Source organism: Lynx rufus, unplaced genomic scaffold (assembly GCF_022079265.1).
Source record: "Lynx rufus isolate CCGP_SWC_20201006 ecotype Redwood Valley unplaced genomic scaffold, mLynRuf1.p SCAF_5, whole genome shotgun sequence".
Taxonomy (NCBI): Eukaryota; Metazoa; Chordata; class Mammalia; order Carnivora; family Felidae; genus Lynx; species Lynx rufus.
Window position 1 is genome coordinate 75,446,622 of NW_025814867.1, and position 23,343 is coordinate 75,469,964.

Genomic DNA, 23,343 nt, shown 5'->3' on the forward strand with positions numbered 1-23,343 from the left:
ACATTAATACATGCATGCACACACATAACCTTAGTACCCTTGGATAAAAGATTGTGGATGTTGTTGTTCTTATAGCTGTTATTACTACATTCCACACAACTCCAAACCAAGCCCCTGTGTCCTTTTGTTTTTTGGATAGTTCAAGACCAAAAGATTAAAGCTGGTAGAGTTTCCCATGACTTCCACCTACCTGCCAGTTACCATTGACGAAGTTCTAGTACAGGGAGTGCTGTTCTTTGCTCATAGAATGTTCGCAGGCACCACGTTAAGCCCGGAGTAGAAATTACAGAAATAGAGGGTTGCTATTATGTGAAATAAATGCCCTCCCATTTTCTAATTAAGTATTTTACATGAAATAAATGAAATCTTCCTGCTTTAAGTTTTTATATCCTGGGATGCTGCTGATGAAATTTGCTGTATATAATGTTTTCATAAAGTAATCAAACTATTTTCTGCTGCTCATTAATTTTTTGTGTGGGTGTTGACTCTCTTTGTGTAACTGAGGTATAATTATTAATTTTTTAATTCAATTTTTTGTGTACATTATGGACTGTTCCGAACAAGGTCATTATTATGAGTGGAGCAGAGTGAGCAAGGGAGTCAGAGTGATGGGGGCCAAGTCACATAGGGTCTGTGTAGGTCATTTTAAGAACTTTGACTTTCAGGGGAGTCTGGTTGGCTCAGTCAGTTGAGTGTCTGCACTTGATTTCAGCTCAGGTCATGATCCCAGGGTCATGGGATCGAGCCCTGTGTCGGGCTCCGGGCTAAGCATTGGAGCCTGTTTAAGGTTCTCAATCTCTGTGTCTCTCCATCCCTCTGCCCCTCTCCCTTACTAGTGCGCTCTCTCTCTCTCTAAAATTAAACATTAAAAAAAATTTTTTTTAAATAAAAAGATCTTAAGAACTTTGACTTTTACACCAAGGGAAGCCATCGGAGGGTTTTAAACTAAGGAGTAACATTATCTGCCTTACCTTTCAATAGAATCACTGGCTGCAGCATTTAGACTAAACTGTGGGACACAAGATAGAAGCAGAGAACAGACCAAAAAGTAGACACTAAGAAAGAAAATTCGGTGATGTGTCAGGGAGTCCTGGCAACATCAGACTAAAAGGAGTTCCAGAAAGAAAACAGGAAATAGTGGGAAGAAAATGATCCAAGAAATGAAACAGTTTATCTCAGAATTGAAAAGAACAAACTCCCAAGTTCAAAAGACAGTGTCCAACACAATGAATGAAAGGTGCTTCACACAGAGGCACAGTTTGTTCACAAAATCAGAACACCAGGGACAAGGAGAAAATCTTACAAGTTGTCAGAAGAAGAAGTAGAAAAACTCAGAAATTACATTATCATTGGGCTTCTCAGCAGTACTGGAAGTTGTGATACTGCTTTTCAGAATTCTAGGGGAAAATTATTTTCAGTTCAGAATTCTGTAGTCAGGCAGATTGTTATGGAGAGTGAGGGCAGAAATATTTTCTGACAGGCACAGTTCTAAATGTATTCCCTATGTGCCCTGTCTCAAGACATTAGTAAAATACATGTTTTTTATCAGAGCAAAGAGGTGTAGACTTAGAAGAAGAAACAGGGTCCGATATAGAAGGAAGGTAAAGGGAAGTCCCAGGGTAATGGTGAAGAATGTTTGCAGTATGACAGCTGTGCAGCAGGCCTAGGAAACAGAGTGGAGCAGATCAGAGCTCTTCAGAAAAGATACCTCTTATAAAAATGGAACCATAAGAGAGATTTGACTGCAGGGAGAATTATGTAAAGGAGCAGCTTATGGCATTTTTGAGGGAAGTGGGAAGACTTAGTAAGATTTTGAAGGAGAGCTAAGCAACTGAAAAAGGAGGAAATGTTAACACCAGAGAACAAAATGGAATCGTTGTATGGTATTCTTTGAATCAGTAGAGAACCGTTCTTGGTGGACAGGGAAAGAGAAGATTATAAGTGTCTTAAAATGCCCAGATCTACACTAATAATAAGTCAATGTGTAACATCAAAATGTTACATCAAAATTAGTCAAGGCCTATAGTATACATTTTCTTTTAAAAATACTGAGATATAGGGGCACCTGGGTGGCTCAGTCGGTTGAGCGTCCGACTTTGGCTCAGGTCATGATCTCACAGCTTGTGAGTTCGAGTCCCGTGTCAGGCTCTGTGCTGGCAGCTCGGAGCCTGGAGCCTGCTTCAGATTCTGTGCCTCCCTCTCTCTCTGCCCCAACCCACTCACATTCTGTCTCTCTCAAAAATAAAAAACATTAAAAATAAATAAATAAATAAATAAATAAATAAATAAATAAATAAATAAATAAAATGCTGACATATATATTAAAAAACAGGGCCAAAATGGTTGAAAGTGGATACTGCTGGGGAACTACATGAGGATAGGAAGGTGGAGGAAAGGATGACTATATTTTTTTTTTTTAATTTTTTTTTTCAACGTTTATTTATTTTTGGGACAGAGAGAGACACAGCATGAACGGGGGAGGGGCAGAGAGAGAGGGAGACACAGAATCGGAAACAGGCTCCAGGCTCTGAGCCATCAGCCCAGAGCCCGACGCGGGGCTCGAACTCACGGACCGCGAGATCGTGACCTGGCTGAAGTCGGACGCTTAACCGACTGCGCCACCCAGGCGCCCCAGGATGACTATATTTAATTAAAAGCCTTTTCAGCATTTTTTTACTTTTCAACTGACAAGCATGTAATATTTTGGTAAAAATAAGAATTTGAAAAATATGAAAAATCAAGTCATTGTCCTTTTTTTAAATAGTTTATTTTTTTTTAAATAGTTTATTTTTTAATTTATATCCAAGTTAGCATATAGTGCAACAATGATTTCAGGAGTAGATTCCTTAATGCCTTTACCCATTTAGCCCATCCCCCCTTCCTCAACCCCTCCAGCAACCCTCTGTTCTCTATATTTAAGTCTCTTATGTTTTTTCCCCCTCCTTGTTTTTATATTATTTTTGCTTTCCTTCCCTTATGTTCATCTGTTCTGTATCTTAAAGTCCTCATATGAATGAAGTGATATGATATTTGCCTTTCTCTGACTAATTTTGCTTAGCATAATATCCTCTAGTTCCATCCACATAGTTGCAAATAGTGAGATTTCATTTTTGACTGCCGAGTAATACTCCATATACCACATCTTTATCCATTCATCCATTGATGGTTTTGGGGGCTCTTTCCATACTTGGGTATTGTTGATAGTGCTGCTGTAAACATTGGAGTGCATGTGCCCCTTTGAAACAGCATACCTATATCCCTTTGGTAAATACCTAGTAGTGTAATTGCTCGGTCCTAAGGTAGTTCTATTTCTGATTTTTTTTGAGGAACCTCCATACTGTTTTCCAGAGTGTCCGTACCAGTTTGCATTCTCACCAGCAGTACAAAAGAGATCCTTTTTCTCCACATCCTCGCCAACATCTGTTGTTGCCTGAGTTGTTAATGTTATCCATTCTGACAGGTGTGAGGTGGTATCTCATTTTGGTTTTGATTTGTATTTCCCTGATGATGAGTGATGTTGAACATTTTTTCATATGTTGGTTGGCCATCTGGATGTCTTCTTGGAGAAGTGTCTATTCATGTCTTTAGCCCATTTCTTCGCTGGATTATTTGGTTTTTGGGTGTTGAGTTTGATAAGTTCTTTATAGATTTTGATACTAATCCTTTATCTGATATGTCGTTTGCAAATAATTTCTCCTGTTCTGTCAGTTGCCTTTTAGTTTTGCTGATTGTTTCCTTCACTGTGCAGAAGAAACTTTTTATTTTGATGAGGTCCCAGTAGTTCATTTTTGTTGTTTCCCTTGCTTCCAGAGACGTGTTGAGTACGAAGTTGTTGCAGCCGAGGTCAAAGAGGTTTTTGCCTGCTTTCTCCTCGAGGATTTTGATGGCTTCCTGTCTTACATTTAGTCTTTCATCCATTTTTAGTTTATTTTTGTGTACGGTGTAAGAAAGTGGTCCAGGTTCGTTCTTCTGCATGTCGCTGTCCAGTTTTCCCAGCACCACTTGCTGAAGAGACTGTCTTTATTCCATTGGATAGTCTTTTCCTGCTTTGTCAAAGATTAGTTGGCCATACGTTTGTGGGTCCATTTCTGGGTTGTCTGTTCTGTTCCACTGATCTAAGTGTCTGTTTTTGTTCATCATTATTGTTCCTTTTGAGGGTACATCTTGGTATGAACTTACTACCTAGGGGCACCTGGGTGGCTCAGTCAGTTAAATGTCCAGTTTGGGCTCAGGGCATGATCTCACAGTTGGTGGGATCGAGCCCTGAGTCAGGCTTTATGCTGACAGCATGGAGCCTGCTTGAGATTCCCTGTCTCCCTCTCTCTCTGTTCCTCCCCTCCTGTGTGTGTGCTCTCCCTCCCTCTCTCTCTTAAAAATAAATAAACATTAAAAAAAAAAAAAAACAACTTACTATCTGATTTGACATTCATCTGTTCCAAAGAAAGATTTTTATAAGGCTTTGTTTCAGAAAGGTTTTAAGATTATTATTTTCCTTTTACACATACATACCCTCTGCTTTCCAATGTCTTAAAGTATCTTTAGCCTCTAAGCTGTTTTCCTATTGCTGTTTTTAAGTGTGTGACAGCATGTTTGTGTTGTGTCTTTTGTGCTGTCTCACAGTAACTGCCTATTGTTTTTACCAGCCTCTGAATGCCTCCAGTAGTTGAATAGTGGAAATGGGAATATGGAAGTTTAGCCTAAAAGGAAAGTGGAAGAGGGTGACCCTTTCTAAAATGACAGGTGGAGGGGCACCTGGCTGGCTCAGTTGGTAGATTATGCAACTCTTGATCTTGGAGTTGTGAGTTTGAGCCCCACATTGGGGGTAGATACTTAAAAATAATAATAGGTGGAGAATGTTTGATGTTTGAAAGATGAGAGCTGCACACAAGTAGGAAATTAGAAGGTATGGTGAGTACACAGATAGGAGTATTTGATATATAAGGATGGTGTGAAGGGATGCAGATAAACTGGGATGAGCTTAAAATGGACTCTGAATACTTTGAAACTAATTTTGGAAACATTCTCTGGGCAGCCAGGAGCCAGAGAAGGTTTTAAAGTAAGAAAATGATAGTTATCCAAATCAGAATACAGAATTTTATATTCAGTTTGTACCTGTCACAGCTATATACAAAACACAGAAATTGTCACAGAAAACAAACATGGAAAGAACTGTCTTAAAATGTTAATGCTGTTCTCTCTGTGGTTGGGCTTTGGGGGATTTTTTTCTCTTTTTTTATTGTTTTATTTATTTTGAGAGAGAGAGAAAGAGAGAGAGAGAGAGAGAGAGAATATCCCCAGCAGGCTATATACTGCCAGAGCCCAGTGCGGGGCTTGAACTCACAAACTGTGAGATCATGACGTGAGCCGAAATCAAGAGTTGGATGGCCAACCAACTGAGCCATGCAGGCGCCCCTACTTTTTCTCTTTTTTTAATTTTAATTTTTTTAATACTTTTTCACGTTTTCTCTTGTTGATTAGTGTTGCTTTTCCAAAAATTTCTGTTACTTCATGATTGCGGAGCAAAAATAAATCATCACTGTCACGGCATTGTTTTCATTGTGAAATCTGTCACATCCATTGCTTCCAGCTCTCCGTTTACTGAAGGGGTAGATGTCCTAAGAACTTCCTCCTGTGAGGAAAGGTGAATGCTGAAGAAGGCAGGACTTTCAGAAAGCATCTGATCTTCAGCTTGGCCTTATCTTCCAACTTATTTTAGGATTGCTAAAGATTCACTCCAGCCAATCCAATCCCCAGCAGGCTGTCCTGACAATCCCCAGCCAGCTCAAGCCACTCAGTGTAAATACGTCTGGAGGTGTACAGACTATACTGATGCCTGTGAATAAAGGTGAGTCCTTCACCCACGGGTTGCGGCTGCCACCAGGACTGTTGGCAGGGGCGTCTGGGGGGTGGCTCCCAGGCTCCCCTCCCCATATGGTCTTCCCTTTAGCCATCAGAGTTGTCCTTGGCATTTTGAACTCTGGGACACCGTAAACCCCAGATGACCCATCGGCTTCTAAATAACTCCCCATTTCTAAAGTTGAGTAGCAGGGGAACATTTTAAGTGTTCAGGAGAGTTCCAAGCTAATTGGATTTTTATTTTCTTAGTGACAAGCCCCCATTTCCACAGTGGAAGATAATAAAAGCTCAGTTACCCTGGTGCTAATAGTAAACAGCCTACCCTACCTTGTCACATCACTGTGTTAATAAGGACCTTTTTAATGTACTGAAATTTTTCTTGTGCCTTTAGTCTAAAATGGGGCCATCGCCTGGGAGTTAGATCATCATTAGAATGATTTCTGTATTTCTTACATCCTCTCCCTTTTTTTCCCTGTTAGTGGTTCAGTCATTTTCTGCCAACAAATCACCTGCCATTCTGCCTGTAGCTGCCCCAAACCCAGTTGTCCCCAGCTCTGCTCCAGCAGCTGTTACAAAAGGTAGGTGTTTCTCACGGTATTTTTGTCCAGAAGTTTCTTGCAAGGCGTTACTATAATCTGGGTCCCTTCAAGTTTCAGCATCTGTGAATCAGTCCCTTCAGAATTACTTAGTGTTTTTAGAGTAGACCTGACATTGAGGGAAATGCAGAGATGTTTAAAGCAGCATTTCTGTCCTCCAAGAACTTACAATCAGGTTGAACTGAGTTGTAGACAGCAGGCAGTGATCGATAACTCCAGGGTAAGTGAGCTGGAAAATGTGAATGTGAAGTGTTTTGGTCTAGGATGTCTGGTCAGGGTTGGTGGGGTGTGGAGTGGGTGTGGAGGTGTAAGACTTTGTGCGGGGCAAGGATTATAACCTAGACTTAAGAAGGGTGAAGCATGTTAAACTGTGGAGGGGGAAGGGGCGTGCCAGATTGAGGGAGCAGTAGGGTTTGTTTGGGGGAAGTAAACCAATTAGGGGATTCACCTAGGGTGTATCGTTGTAAAGGAGCTTTAGGTGGGGCCAAACTTTGGCAGGCTGGCAAGGGGGACATTTCTGACTACTGAGTAGATTGAGATAGTGCAATGGGTTAGAGCAACACATTTTGATATCTGTAACATCTGTAATAATGATAGCTATCATGTGTTAAGAGCCTGAAGGATACCAGGAACCTTGCTGGCTACTTTATATATATCACTAATTATCACAGTCCTTCAGGATAGCTATTATGCCCGTATTACAGATGAGGAAAGTGAAGTTTGGAGATAGTCAGTATCTACTTCCCAAATCTTGAAAGTTAAAAAGCGGTGTAGTCAGAATTTGAAGTAGGTCTGCTTTTCAGGCATGCTGGATCTTTCACAGTAGTCTTGAAGAAAGGTGAATTTGTTACTTACAGCATGACCAACTAAAACATGGATTTGCTGATTACAGTCCCTGCCTGTTTTTAAAAAAAGGTTTTTTTTAACATTATTTATTTTTGAGAGACAGAGCATGAGTGGGGGAGGGGCAGAGAGAAGGAGACACAGAATCCGAAGCAGGATCCAGGCTCTAAGCTGTCAGCACAGAGCCTGATGCGGGGCTCAAACCCACAAACTGTGAGATCATGACCTGAGCCGATGTCGGATGCTCAGCCGACGGAGCCACCCAGACGCCCCTCCCCTGCCTGTTTTTTAAATAAAAGTAATTGGCACCCAACCATTCCCATTTATTTACATACTATCGGTGGATGCTCTGCCACCTCAGAGTTAATCAGTTGCACCCGGGGTCATATGACCCACAGAGCCTAAAATATTTACTGGTTAGTCCTTTATAGGAAAAGTTTGCTAACCTCTGATCAAAAGATTGCTAATAAAAGAATTGGATTAGTCTGGACCAGTAGTTCTCCTCAATAGTAGTTATATTTCATAGGCCTTCCTCATGCAGATTCTGATTCAGTTAAATTTTTTTTTAGGTTTATTTATTTTGAGAGAGAGACAGCGCAAGTGGGGGAAGGGCAGAGAGAGAGGGAGAGAGAGAATCCCAAGCAGGCTCCATGCTATCTGCCCAGAGCGCGACATGGGGCTCACAGTCAGGAAACTGTGAGATCACGACCTGAGCCAAAACCAAGAGTCAGATGCTCAAGCGAATGAGCCACCCAGGCACCCCTGACTCAGTTAATTTTGGACTGGGGTCAGGGCATCTGTTTTTATTTTAATTATAAAGTTTTGTATATTGAAATGCAAAGATAATTAGCATACCATTTGATGAGTTTTATTATAAACCCATGTAACCCATTTTCCGTTCAAGATACAGAAATTTTCATCACCTTGTGCTCCTTCCAGTCAGTTTCCAACCCCTATAGGCAGCCACTGTTCTGATTTCCCTTAGAATAGACTAGAATAGAATAGTGTGTCTGCTTTTTTTTTTTTAACTTTATATGAATGGGAGCACATGCATTCTTCCACGTCTGGTTTTATTTACTCACCATAATATTTTTCAGATTCATATTTATTGTACCTGAATAGTATTCCACACTGTAGGAATACATCATAATTTGTTTATTCTTTCTCCTATTGGTGGACATTAGGGTTGTTAACAGTTATTATGTATAAGTTTTTAAGAGCATATGTTTTCATTTCTCTAGTAAAATAGCTGTGTCAACCTAAAAATGCTAACAGTATAATTCTATAGTTGTTTGAGGGCCAGATTAATATAAGTGTACTTGCACCTGTAGAACTAGAACTTTTTCTGAAGACTTCCTTCTGTGTCTTTTTTTTTTTTTTTTAGTTTTTTATTCTTGAGAGAGACAGAGTGTGAATGGGGGAGGGGCAGAGAGAGAGGAAGACCAGAATCTGAAGCAGGCTCCAGGCTCCAGGCTCTGAGCTGTGAGCACAGAGCCTGACGCAGTGCTTGAACTCACGAACCATGAGATCATGACCTGAGTGGAGGTCAGACGCTTAACCAACTGAGCCACCCAGGCACCCCCTTTCTTTTTCTTGAAGTCTTGAAATAACTAGGGAGTGGGGGAATATATACTGCCAACAATGAAATTAGCAAAGTCATTTGATACAAGTCAATACATAAAAATTTAATTTTTATGTAGAAATTAAGTGCTAGCAGCCTACTAAACAGTTCTGAGAGAAATTAACAAGACCTAAATAAATGGAAGGAGGATATTCCATTATAAACATAATAAATTATAAATACAGTTGACCCTTGAACAACACAGGTTTGAACAGTGCAGGCCCCCTTATACACAGATTTTTTTTGCAATACAGTACTGTAAATTTTTTCTCTTCCTTATGATTTTCTTAATTTTTTTTGTCTCTAGCTTACTTCATTATGGGAACACAGTATATAATATATATAATATGCAAATATGTATTAATTGTGTTTTTGGTAAGGCTTCTAGTCAGTAGTACGTTGTTAATAGTTAAGTTTTTGGGGAGCCAAAACTTAAACACATGGATTTTTGACTGGGGGGGGGGGGTTGGCTCTCCAGTCCTGCAAGTTGTTCAGGCCTCAACTAATTTCTTACAAATATGATAAATTATGTTAACTTACTAAAAACATGATGTGTTATCCTTTCTCCCCCCCCAAAAACGGACAAGCTAAATCTAAAATATACGTGGGAATGCAAAGGCCTAGAGTAGCTGAGGCAGTTTTGAAGAACAAAAAACTAGGGAACTTGGACCATCAGATATATATACACTTTAAAGCTACAGCGAGGGGTGCCTGGGTGGCTTAGTCGGTTGAGCGTCCGACTTCAGCTCAGGTCATGATCTCACAGCTCGTGAGTTCGAGCCCCGCATCGGGCCCTGTGCTGACAGCCTGGAGCCTGCTTCAGATTCTGTGTCTCCCTCTCTCTCTGCCCCTAACCCACTCGCATTCTGTCTCTGTCTCTCTCAAAAATAAAAATAAACATTAAAAAAAATTAAAAAAAAAAAAAAAAGCTACAGAGATAGGGGCGCCTGGGTGGCTCAGTCGGCTAAGCGTCCGACTTCGGCTCAGGTCATGATCTCACAGTTTGTGAGTTTGAGCCCCGCATCGGGCTCTGTGCTGACAGCTCAGAGGCTGGAGCCTGCTTCAAATTCTATGTCTCCCTCTCTCTGCTCCTCCCCTGCTCACGCTCGGTCTCTCTCCTTCAAAATAAGTAAAAACATTAAAAAAAAAAAAAATTTAAAGCTGCAGAGATAGTGTTGAATTGGTTCAAGAATAAACAGAATAATGGAATGGAAAAGAGAACCCAAAAATAGACTTCCACGTGTATGGTCACCTGATTATGACATTCAGTAGGGAAAGGATGTTCATTACCATACGTAATGCTGGGTTAATTAGATATATCCATTTGGGAAAACACTGAATCTTACACCATAAACAAAAATTAATTTGAGTTGGATATAGAGCTAAATGTGAAAGGTAAAACAATAAAGCATCTAGAAGAGAATATCTTCATGACCTTGGGCAAAGGTGCTTTGTAAACAGAACAGGTAAGAAAACTAGCCATAAAAGAAAAGGTCCATAACACTGGGAACCTCACTTCATTAGAGGTACATAATTAAGAGTGAAAGTCAAGCCACATACTCACGATAGTGGTGATTGATACATCTAACAAAGGAGTCATAGCTAGAATATACATATGCAGACCGTCGAAAAATCAATATGAAAAATATGGACACTAACTTTTCTTTAAAGAACGGTGAACAGACACTGCACTGAAGAGGATATCTAAATAGCTCATAAAGATATGCAAAGTTGTTCAATGTCATTAGTCATCAAGGAAATACAAATTAAACCCATAGTGAAATGCTGTTACATCACCAAATAAAACACTGGCCATTCAAGTTTTGGCAAAGATGTGATGCAGCTGGAACTCACGTGCCCTGCTGGTGGGACTAGAAATTGATATAATCACTTTGGAAAGCAGTTTGACATTTTCTGATCTGCCAAACTGCAGGTTAGATTCTAATAAATCTTACATTTATTAGATTAGGTTAGATTTCTAATTAGATTAGATTAGATTTCTAATAAATCTTATTAGATTCTAATTAGTAAATCTCCTACATCTGCCCTCCATTCCAGCAAATACACTTCTAGGAAGTGCACACATGTCCATCCACCACAAGACATATACAGGAACGTCCATTGCATTGTTGTTTTTAATAGCTAAAAAGATGCTGATGCAAAGGATTATGTGCAGTAAGATTCCAGTTATGTGAAATTCCAAGTGGACAAAAGGTGATTATCTTTGGCAGGGAGGAACTACCAAAAGCATAGGGAGCCTAGTTGAGGAGTAGAAATAACTCTATATCTTGATTGGAGTGGTGTACATGGGTGTAGACATAGGTAATTGAACCATACCCTTAATATTTGTACATCTTTTGCAAGCTATGTATCAATAAAAAGGAAGAGAGATGTATAGAGATGTATTAGTAGATCTCATTTGTAGACTCTTGTTACATAGGAAAGTACTGAAGGATGTTAAGTATGGAAATGACACTAAAAAGGTCACTTAGGAAAATTTTCTGGTCCGTATATGCAAGGTGAGTTGAAAGGGAAGGATTGAAGGCAAGGAAGCTGATGCAGAAGCAGAAAGTGTGTGGTCATGGTTTTTTGACCAAAAAGACGCAGAAATACAGGGAGACACATGCACCTGAGACCTTGCTATCTTCTGTCAGTAGATTTAGTAAGATTAAAGCCTAATGTGATTGGCTTGGTTATTTCCAAGCACAGCAGATCTGAATTTTGCTTATGCCTTGTGTCTCAGAACACTAATGCTGAAAGTTGATAAACTTAGCTGGAGAGATGATATCCAATAGGATATTAGAACATGCCAGCATTGTATTTTAATGTGTGTGTGTGTGTGTGTGTGTGTGTGTGTGTGTGTGTGTGCGCGCGCACGCACAGTCACGCATGCAAGGGGGGGAGGATCTCACATAGTGGTGTGGTTGTCCCTTTAAGAAATATATAAAAAGCCATTTTATTGCCCGCCTTGTCATGAGCCTAGAGTTGCTCCCCCTGAGACCCAGGGTAACAGTTCTTCCCTTGTCTGCTGATCCTGTGATGATGGGTGCCATCTCAGTCCCCTGGCTGTGTCTCTGCAGCAGCTGCTGTGGCAGTTTCCTCCCTGAGTTTCAGTGGAAGAGCTTTTGTTTCTGCCTGCACATGTCCTTCCGTCATTGAAGGCTTACAGCTCTCTTTTGTTGCTCTTCCCTTGTAGTAAAGACTGAACCAGAAACGCCTGGGCCAGGCTGCCTCTCTCAGGAGGGTCAGACACCAGTGAAAACAGAAGAAAGTTCTGAACTGGGAAACTATGTCATTAAGTAATTATTTCAGTCCTTTCTAAGGGAGTTGTGATTTTGGTGTTTTTCTGATACTTCTTAAAACCCGTTCCTATGACAGCTGAGTATGTGCAGAGTTGTGTGTGTATAGAAGTAAGCCCCTTGATGGGTGGGACCTTCTGTCCATGTGCAGTTGAACAAGTGTTACCGCTTGATGCGCAGCTCAGGAGTCTTCAATTAATACACTAATGTTACCTAGGGGCGGGAGCACTGGATTTGTTGCCTTGGAAGCCTCAGGTGGTACAGATCTCCCTCCAGTGGAGCTTGACAACATGTACTTTCTTTGCTGAATCCTTGGGTATGAAATTTCTGTGGGGTAATTACTCAGGTGTGTATACATTTTATGTCTGAGTATCCATACACCTGCCTAACTTAAACAGCTGCCTTTTCATGGGCCATACACAGTCATCGCTTTTTCTAAAAACATTTCATGAGATTTTCTGATTTCCAAATTGGGAACCCACCTCTGCCCATGTATTTTGAAGCATGTCAAATTACTGGGGACAATAGAAACTTAGCCACTTTCACATGATAGGTGACAGCATGAGCTGTAATAACCCTAAGAATAGGCATTTGAATATAGAAAATTTTCTGCTCTAGTAGCATTGAATTGAAAAGGTATGTGATTATTTAATTTTAAAACATAAAATTAAACTTATTTGTGTAATTTGCCATTCCTGGGGTCTCATCTGGTTTATGTTTAAAAGGCTATCCATGAAAGGAAAGACCTGCCTAGTACAATTAGTTATGTTCTAATTCCCTTGGAAAGAGGATATGTACATAAATTCGTGTGTGTATGTGTATGTGCATATGTATGTGGCTAGAAACCACTGTGTGTGTTTACTACCTTAATCTTTTTTTTTTTATTCTTAGGATAGACCATTTAGAGACTATCCAGCAACTCTTAACAGCAGTGGTAAAGAAGATTCCCTTAATCACTGCAAAAAGTAAGATAATTATACTGAATATATGGATGCATTTTTAAAGCTGTGAACTACTTGGTTTATTGAGTCAACTTAAATCATATGGTAGTGTAAATTAATACTGATGTAGTAGTTATCTTAGGAGGTTTTAGTTACAGCTATAGTTCATTTGCAGGATTTTAGAATTCATAATATCTTGGTCAACCAGTTGGCCTTTTACTGTTAACACTATGATCTATGGAAGGAATTTTTTACATTTGTTGTATGTAAATCTTAGTAAATCTGTTGTATAAAACTGCATTAGTTTTTAATGCTTATTAAGGCAGATTAGTCTTTGCCTGCAATGTGCCAGACTCTGTGCAGGCTCAGTACATTTACTGTCTCTTGTGGCATAGGTGGTATTATCTCCATTTTACAGATGAGAAAATCAAGGCTAAATAACTTACTCAAAGATCACTAGCAATGGGTAGTGAGGGAGGATACTAACCTAGGTCTGACTCTAAAGCCATTAATCTTTTATCCCTCACTATCCCTCACTTTGTACAAATGCACAATTGTCAAGACTCCCAACAGTGAAGTCTGTTCTGTCACTACCCATCGTCAACAAGACTGAAAAACTTGCCTCTCAGTTCTTTGGACAGAATCAGCTGCCTTTAGGGGGCAGATAGCCTGTTGATACTCAGGCGTATGCTCTTGGGCAAGATGACTACAAACATTTAAACTTCTTCTTTTTTTTTTTTTTTTTAAAGTTTATTTATTTTTGAGAGTGAGAGGGAGGGAGGGGCAGAGAGAGAGGGATGGTCCCAAGCAAGCTATGTGCCATCAGCACAGAGCCCGATGCGGGGCTTAAACTCATGAACTGTGAGATCATGACCTGAGCCGAAATCAAGAGCTGACGTTCAACCAGCTGAGCCACCCAGGCACCTTGCAAACATTTATAGGGAAGGGATGAAATAGATTATCATGTTACATTCATGGGAATATGAAAATGACAGGCCAAGTACAGCCTGCCCTGCTTATTTTTTTCTAACAGCAAAGAAATTACCTCTTTTTTTCTTGGTTGAAGTCAGGGGGGTCATTCTCAGGTAGTTCAAAGGAAACTTTCAGGGACATTTTCCTAGCATGGCAGAAAAAAATCAGAAATCTGTTTTTTATTTTTACTTAAAAAAATTTTTTTTAATGTTTATTTTTGAGAGAGACTGCACACGAGTGGAGGGGCAGAGAGCGAGAGAGACACAGAATCTGAAACAGGCTCCAGGCTCTGAGCTGTCAGCACAGAGCCCAACGTGGAGCTCAAACCCACGGACTGTGAGATCATGACCTGAGTTGAAGTTGGATGCTTAACCGACTGAGCCACCCCGGTGCCCCAAAAATGTTTTTTAAAAACTTAGATACAAATATAGAATACTAGAACTGGAAGGCAGGTTAGAGACTATCTGTCCCAATGGTCTCATTTTACAGATCAGAGAACTGAAGCCAGAGGGGTGCTATAGGATGCCTGACACCACTTAGTGAGTTCATGGCAAGGCCAGGGCTAGACCTCAGACCTCATGTTCCTAGTGGAGTGCCATCTCCACTGATTTTAATAGGTAGTCGACTGCCATGAAGGTTGCTCTGCCAAAGAAGCCGATTTCCCAGAGACTGATGTTGTTTTGTATATCCATTTTGCCCAGTAAGGAATGTATATCCAATAAATAGGTCTAAAGAAACTTTGGGACATATCCCTCGCAGATAAGGTTTGATTTAAATCATAGCAACTTTATTCATAGAGTTTGCTGGATATGTGCATTCTAGGTGAAGATGCCAGCTGTTTTTCTGCGAAATCTGTGGAGCAGTATTATGGCTGGAACATTGGAAAAAGGAGAGCTGCTGAGGTAATCCTTTGTCTGCCTGTTTGTTACACAGGCTGCCACTGAGTCTGGGAAGAAAATAACCAGAACACATGTGCATTCAGGCTGCTTCCATAAACCTTGTCTTCTGGAACAGTGACAGAATTTGCAACATATTTTATTAAATATTTAGTGGTAGAATTTTTTTCCTCCATTGAAAATCTCATTTTTTAAACACTTGGAGCTAGCCTTTGAAAGGTCTACTTGTTTTTCCTGCATTGGTAAAAATTTCTAAAAATCTTATATGAATTTCAGTATATTAAAATGAAACCAGGTATTTGTTGAGTACTTCCAATGCAGCAGCTCCTATGCCAGATGATGGGGTTACAGGAGAAATTGGCACGTGTGAAGGCATGCTCTGAGGAAGTTGGTGTGATGGGTTTGGGGAAGACTGGGGGAAAAGGGCAGTAGGAGACCATGGGTTGAGACCAGGTGAAAAGCCTAGGAGTTTCATTGTTATTTCATAAACATTTGATATACATTCCTTGACTTCTTTAAAAAAAATTTTTTTTAATGTTTATTCATTTTTGAGAGAGATAAGAGACCAAACATGGGGGGGGGGGCGGGCAAAGACAGAGGGAGACACAGAATCCAAAGCAGTCTCCAGGGTCCGATCTGTCAGCACAGAGCCCGATGTGGGGTTCGAACCCACGAGCTGTGAGATCATGACCTGAGCCGAAGTCAGATGCTTAACTGGCTGAGCCACCCAGGCGCCCCTCCTTTACTTCCTTTAAAAACTTTTAGGGGTGCCTGGGTGGCTCAGTCAGTTGAGTGTCCAGCTTTGGCTCAGGTCATGATCTCACTTGTGGGTTTGAGCCCCGCATCGGGCTCTGTGCTGACAGCCCATAGCCTGGAGCCTGCTTCAGATTCTGTGTCTCCCCCTCTCTCTGCCCCTCGCCTGCTCACGCTCTGTCTCTCAAAATAAATAAACATTTAAAGAAAAAATTTTTTTTAACTTGTAAAAAGCACAATCAGATTTAAAAAAAAATAATTCTAACAAGTTAGCATGATAATTTACAGTTGGATGATTTATTTTAACACATTGCTAAGTTGAAATTAATTATGGTTCAAAAAAATATTTTTTTAAGTGGCAAAGAGCAATGACAATGCGAAAAGTCTTACAAGAAATACTAGAGAAGAATCCAAGATTTCACCACCTGACTCCCCTTAAAACCAAGCACATTGCTCACTGGTGTCGCTGCCATGGCTACACCCCACCTGATCCTGAGACACTGAGGAGCGACGGGGACTCTATTGAGGATGTGCTGACCCAAATCGACAGTGAGCCAGGTACACCTTCGGTGGGGCTCACTGGGCACCATCAGTAGCCCGAGAGGTGTTTCCGTGGAACACGCTCTCATCCCTTCACCCTCCACGGTTCTTGGACCACTTCAACCCCAGAGGACTTGAAGAGCCACCTTAAAGAACATGAGCATTTGCTCACCTGTAGCTGTGTGTCCTGTCCTCCCCTGCCCCAGCCAGGAATGTTCCAGCCTGTGACATACAGCAGGCACACAGTTAGATTATTTCTTCTTTGAAGACTTTCCTAACCCACCTCCTTTCCTCCAGATAGAACTGACTTCTCCTTCCTTTGTAACCTTGCAACCACTCATAGACAAGTCTACCCAATCTCCTTGAAGATGGAGTTGCTGCCTTATCCATTACTTTATTTCCATACCTATCTAGGAAGTGCAGCACTCAGCATTGGAGGCTCAGCTGGAAACAACTAATAATGTTGCAGACAGGATGAATTGTTTTATGGTAAAGAAACCAAGAGTTGTGCTGTATGGGGTGGGAGCAGGGCATAAAAGATATTTTGAGTTTCACCTTAATAAGAAAGGTTGTTTTCTCCTCCCAGCTCTACACTACTTGTGTAGAAAAGCAGAAGCGCCACCTCCCAGTCTGAGGGAGCCTGGGGTCCAGGGACAGTGTGGGAGACCTTTGAGACACAAGTTCAGTGTTCTCCCTGAAGCTTTCCAGAGAGCCCTCATGCAGGACGACCTCTCCTTCCTCTGAAATCCAGCAGCATTTAGTATCAAACCTTCACAGTTTGTCAGAAAGAAATATCTAAGTTCTTTGGAGGACAGAAACCATACTGATTATCTCCATACCTCATTGGTGGCATACATGAAGCACCATACTTTACATATACAATGCTTTCTGTTAATATGGCCGATTAATTTGTAAGTACCCAGTCAGTGAAGCAGAATAAGCCAGGACCTGGTGCCCTGCCACCACCCTGCTCGGCACCCCTAAGCCCGTCTTGTGCCTGGTCTGGACCTCACTTCCTTATCCTGAAGTGAAAGGCATGCATTGTAAGATTCCCAGGTCCTCCTCTTCTGGCTTTCAAGTTCTAATACTCTTTGTTAGACTTTGTGTAAATCGACTTATTAAAAATGAAAATGTTAACAGTACTTAACCTCTGAGCAGTGAGAGGTGCTCACGTGGGTGATTTTTATTTTCTTCACTGTGCACTTTTAAGTTTTCCAGATTTAAAATATGAAAATCAGTTACTCATTAGCATTTGGGGCTTGAGGGGATGGCCTAGTTTTGGGTGGCGTAAGTCAGAATTGTGTAGTGTCTGCTTTGTCTTAGATTGCAGTCACATCACATATACGTTCACACGAGATGCCGGTCTCTGTGCTTGTCTGTCTCATGAATCACTAGTTCTCACAGTTACAGATCCATAGAATTCTAGAACTGGAGAGAAGGTCAGCTCCCCTGATACTTATCCCTTCTTCTCTGGGTCTCAGACTGTTGGTTTTACAGAGATGGAAAGTCCTTTTCTTTTGCCACCACAACTGCCCTAAGACTAAGTACCTCTCATTTAGAGTGCCCGTCGTCATTCTCCTCTGCGGACAGCCTCTGCCGGAAACTGGAGGACCTACAGCAGTTCCAGAAAAGAGAGCCAGAGAATGAAGAGGAGGTGGATATCCTCAGCCTCCCAGAGCCATTAAAGATCAACGTCAAAAAAGAACAGGAAGAGAAGCAGGAAGAAATGAAGTTGTACCTGCCACCCACACTGGGGTCTGAATTTATTGGTGACATCACACAGAAGGTAGGGGCTGTGGCCTGTTGTGTTTTTTGGTCACAAACCAGGTGCTTCATGCTCAGACCCTCAGCTTTATAAACCGACAACCAGACTTTCCTGTCTGAAATGTGTGAGTCACTTCTGCCTGACGGACTTGGGTTATGCTCTCTGGGTGTCCCCTTTGCTACATCAGGGCAGGAAAACTAATTACATGTGGAAAGGTTGCTTGCTGGCCGTGGAACTGAAGCAGAGGCAGCTAGGTGTGGACACTTTCTACTTTCATCTTTGCTCTCATTTGCCTCGGTATAGAAGCACCTCTCCCCCCTGAGGCACGCGGTAATATTGCCAAGTGGTACTTGAGAGGGTCAGCTCGCCCTAACATCTTATAGCCCCCACGTGCCCTGCCTGTGGTGTGGGTGTGGCACACTCACTACCCTGCGGTACTGGAGAGAGTTCTCTCTCCTCCTCTGGTGGAGCTCAGCTGCTCTTCAGCATCTGTCACCTGTACTTGGGACCCAGAGGGGAAGAGTCTTTCTTTACAGGAGAAAATGCCAGATGGGGCAAGACTCAGTTTCCAGGTATATGTTCATCACCTTTCGCAAACAGGGCCTGAAGTCTGATTCCAGGCTTTCGAGTGTCTTATTCCTACTATCAGAATTCGTGGCAATTCTGACCATGATCTTCATGAAGGAGATTTGGGGGTAAAAGCAGGATTATAATAGTATTTTTTAACAACCACTCAGAAACAAAGAGAAATAGGATAGCGTATTCTTCCAGTTGTTACATTTTGTGTTACTTCCCCTGAGTTTTGTCCAGATTGCTTGAGAGTTATTCTTTCAACTGGACATCCCTTTGGGTATCCAAGAAGTGTGCTTGTTTGGAGAGATGTTGTTTGTAGGGTAGAAGGAGGAACAAATGGCTTTCTTCTCCTTTTCCAGATTGGGATCACCCTGCAGCCCGTGGCACTTCACAAGAACGTGTATGCGTCTGTGGTAGAGGACATGATTTTAAAGGTGGGTGCCAGCCAAGCAGGATAGTCTGGGTCCCAGGCTGTTTTGAATAAGGGACAAAGGCAGAAATGGAACATCGGAGATGTGTTTTTTCATCTTATTCAGGCTTAACATTTCCTCTTTTTTTCCTCCTTCTGATTTTTAAATGAACTAAATCATGGGTCTTCTGAGTGTTAAAGCATCTCCAAGAGTTTTTGCGCTGGTGTCACTCTAATGATACTTCTTAGTGCCTTTTGAAGCGTTCTGAGGTGAGCATGCTCTCAAAGCAAAGCCTTGGGTTTTCTCCACATGTCACAGCAACAGAGAAATAACCACAGCCGTGCCCTCCCTGGGCAAGAGGATGACAAAATTGCTTCCTTACCTGGCCCGAAGCAGCTCCTTTCCTGATGGACCCCTCTCGCAGCAGATATCACTCACAAATAACCCTCACCTGTTTTTTCCTTAAAAAACAGTGTCTGGTTAATGAACGTTATCCCCGTTCAAAATTTCTCAGAATCATGGGCTCTATTTTTGTGAGCTAATATTCGTGGTCTGTTACTTGAACGTTGAGTTTTTTCTTAAGGACTTTTGATCCTGAGATACGGTTGTTTTCCAAGTTTTGTGTATGGGACGGGGTCAGATGTGTCCCTTCTTACCAGCAGGCCGGTGGCCGTTTCTGAGAGTAATCACGTCTTCTGTCATAGGCCACAGAGCAGCTGGTGAACGACATCCTGAGACAGGCTTTGGCAGTTGGATACCAGACAGCATCTCACAACAGGTACTCCTACCTCTTTAGTCCGTGGTACTAGGTTTACAGATCTTTCCTGACAGTTGAGTTGCCCATCCAAAGGTTTTATACTTATTGAAATCAATCCAGTTGGAGATGGAGGTGGCCGTGCTTGGGACATTCTCAGAGGCATACAGGCTCAGGGGTCTGCTTGGTCATTTTGAGAGACTCTCTCGTTGTGAAAGCTCACTGTTTCCCCAAGGTCTGTATCTTTCCAGTCACTACTTCAGACACACTGTTCCAACACTACAGGGTTGAACAAATACCAGCTCTTTGCAATTAAAGATAATAATACTGTCTGTTATGTGTCAGATGTTGGAGTCACACATTGCATATGTTACCTGATTTATTTTCCATTGGAGAACTGTAACCCTGTTTTTAGAAGTCAGGAATCTGGGCTTTGAAAGTTAGTGTTCCCTACCTTTCCCTGCACATGTGTGATAGAGAACCTACATTCACCTCAGACCTCACTGGCTCTAAAGCCCACAGGCTCACCACTGCTTTGCTGCCTCCCTAATTATCACTGATCAGGACACGGAATTTTGCCTTTTCCTAGTCCCTGAAGAATTGCAGACGGGCTTTTCTTTGTTCCACATCCTGGCATTCCTTTCAAAGGAAGCAAGTATTTTATCCCAGTATATATGCTTAAAGCGTGTCATAAATTTGTAAAATTTACAGATGTATGAGTGTCTGAGGACATGAAGAGGCCTAGATCAGAGGACTGTTAGGTCAGACATCACAAGAATATAATACATTTGGCAGTGTGGAAGACGTCTTTAAAAAGAAGGAAGGGGAAATGGGAGTTCCTGGAATGCTCCTTTCCCGGCATGAGATCCAAGAGTGTGCTGAGGGCCTTCTGCGGCCCCTGCTCACTGCCGTGGTCCTGGCTGTGCAGATACAGGGTAGCCTGGGCGCTCTTGATGAGAACATTTAACATTACACTGGCCTGGCAGGACTCCACCTCCCATCTTCCCAAGACAGAAACAGGGGCCCACAGTACTGTGGTCCTTTGACTCAGCTTTTAGTCTAAGATTGAATTACAAAAACATTCTGTTGTGCTGTCCACTTTACTTCCTTCCTCTTTCCTCAATCCTCAGAGTCTTTTTTCCCCACTCAACCAAGTTCTTGAAATCCATCTCATACCTGTGACTGGGAAGTCAGATTTGAGCCCTAAAGAGGGCTGGCAGTGAAGATGGCAAGCCAGTCTTGGCAGAAGTGAAAGAAATGAATAGGGAAGGAGAACGAGTGAGAGGATGCACCTGGCCTCTCTGCACCCCATGCGGCCCTAAACTGGGTGTCAGCATTGTCCCCCTCCAGCAGGGCCTGTGTACGGGGTGGTCTGCTTGATAAATGGATTAATTCAATTATTAAATGAGAAAATTGCACCTAATATCCCTTGTTTTTTCGACAGGATTCCCAAAGAAATCACAGTGAGCAACATCCACCAGGCCATTTGCAACATTCCTTTTCTGGACTTCCTCACAAATAAACACATGGGGATATTGAATGAAGATCAATGAAGATGCCCTCGGAAAAGCAGGATTTGAAGATGTAGCCGAAGCTTTGAACTGTGATGTCTCCTCTTTGGGGAAGGAGGTTATTTTCTGTGTGCCTCAGAATATTATGGCTACCAAACCATTGTCTCCACCTAATTCTCTGTAACACCAGAGTGTTCAGTCCCAGGTCAAATCCCTTCAGGACAGAACCTTGTTTCCTGATTCTAGAATGAAGCTGTGAGTGGATGTGTGCTCTGTCAGCTGGCATTTGCTCACTCTCTGTAAAGAGAATCTCAGAGCTGGGCCAGGCCTTGTATAGCAGGTCCTTCTCTCCTCTGGGCATCAAGGGGCACCTTCGGCTTGAGTGTAGGCAGAGAATAAGACTGGCACCAGAGGTTTTCACCCATCCTGAGGTTACAGGCGGTTCCAGCAGTTACCTGGTAACCTCTGGGGACAGACTGGGCTTCGGCACTCGGTGGCCGTGATTCAGAGGACCCAGTCAGCTATAGGAAGCAGTGATGCCTTGTGGAAAATAAGATAGTCTGGGAGCCTGCACGCTGAGCAGAAGTCTTTGTTCCTGGAGCACAGGAACATTACTACAGCCAGGCTCAGAGAACTGTCCAGGGATAGACAGATCCCAGCATAGTCAGGGAGAGGTTTGCTATAGTCGGGAAGCTTTTAAAATATGTTAGTAATCGAGAACACCCACAAACTCCAGGTACCTGGCAGACTTGTACCAGCTTTGCGAGCATGCGTGCGGGGCGGAGAGTGGTATGCGGGAGCACCTGCCACTGAGCCCATGTTGAGTGCCTGGTGGGGGGCAGCCTCTGGGGCAGGCCTGCTTGGACCGTAAGTCCTGTCAGTGGATTTAGTGTCCTGTTCTTTTCCATTCAGTCTTTTCAAAGAAGAAAAGCTTTTCAAGGAAACACTGAGTGCCTTAAAGAGAAATAACTGCCGAAGCCAAGAGGCAGGAATGTCAGTGCTCAGAAGCAGTGAGAATAGGTTGTATCCATATGTGGAGCCCTCTCAGTGGGAGAGGTGAATAGAAGAAGGGAGGTTTGCAGTGCCCCGCGTGATGTCCAGTTCCATTAAAGATACTCTGTCCTAATCTTCCTAACATAGTCTGTGTCGAAGGAAAGGAAAGAATTTATTCTGTTACTGGGAATCTGCTTGGAGGAAGTTTGAAACCTGTGAGTCAAACTTATCCAACCAACATAATTCACATTTTCATGAGTTCTGTAGGCGTTTGGGTCAGGAACGGAAGACAGGGTAGTGACTGAGAAACCTGTACTTCTTTATTCAACATCTGAGGATTGCAGATGCAGAAGGAAATCTATTCGGTAAGGCAGCGGGAGGCCCAGGCTTAGTAAAAAAAAAAAAAAGAAAAACTGAGTACATAAAGGCTCAGGTACTCTATACATGAACTGCTGCAAGCAAGGTGAGTGGGCAAGTGCACAGAGTTATTCAGCAGTGGACTGTGACAGATTTACAGGAAGATTTGGTCCAAATGGCAACAGGTTCATTTAGTACATGTATGGAAGCCTAAAGTAATTATCTTTTTGCAAATGAAATATTAAATGATTTAATAGTTCCCATATGTGTTGATGTTTCAAATGTGTTTGTATCATAACATGTAACATAATTGTGTAACAGAAGTCTGCAATAAATCTTTTAGTATTTGTGATGGGTTCTTCGGAGTTTGAACACTACACTTGGTAGGGTTCTTACATTAAGTCAGAGAGAGCTGGAATGGGGCAGAGGTATAGGTATTTGTGGGTTTACATTAATTCCACTTCCTTCCAAAAAGAATTTACAGCTCTTCAAGATAAAGGATTACAGTTACATAAAAATCTGAAAAAAAAAAATTGGAAGATGCATGTTGACTGTGGAAGTAATTATTTCTGACAGCTTTGGGGCAAAGGAAAACTACCTAATTGAGCTCAGAGCCTCCTCAAAGCCAAGGCCAAGAGGGAAAACAGCTCCTATTGTCTAACA

General features: G+C 42.0%; 1 protein-coding gene across 3 annotated transcripts in view; it reads left to right on the forward strand.

Annotated features, from left to right (window-relative positions):
- YEATS2 (YEATS domain containing 2) overlaps positions 1 to 23,032 on the forward strand; it is a 113,541-nt gene extending 90,509 nt beyond the window's left edge. For 2 of the 3 annotated variants that reach the window (XM_047099033.1, XM_047099034.1), the window contains 10 exons: positions 5,717 to 5,845; positions 6,336 to 6,434; positions 12,113 to 12,215; positions 13,107 to 13,180; positions 14,951 to 15,030; positions 16,134 to 16,335; positions 17,877 to 18,103; positions 19,015 to 19,089; positions 19,770 to 19,843; positions 21,264 to 23,032. In XM_047099033.1, coding sequence (XP_046954989.1) covers positions 5,717 to 5,845; positions 6,336 to 6,434; positions 12,113 to 12,215; positions 13,107 to 13,180; positions 14,951 to 15,030; positions 16,134 to 16,335; positions 17,877 to 18,103; positions 19,015 to 19,089; positions 19,770 to 19,843; positions 21,264 to 21,372 — 1,172 coding nt within the window. In that variant the 3' untranslated portion in view covers positions 21,373 to 23,032. Of the gene's footprint in view, positions 1 to 5,716; positions 5,846 to 6,335; positions 6,435 to 12,112; positions 12,216 to 13,106; positions 13,181 to 14,950; positions 15,031 to 16,133; positions 16,336 to 17,876; positions 18,104 to 19,014; positions 19,090 to 19,769; positions 19,844 to 21,263 lie in introns of those variants that run through there. The other variant, XM_047099035.1, reaches the window with a different exon arrangement.
- Positions 23,033 to 23,343: the final 311 nt, after the last annotated feature.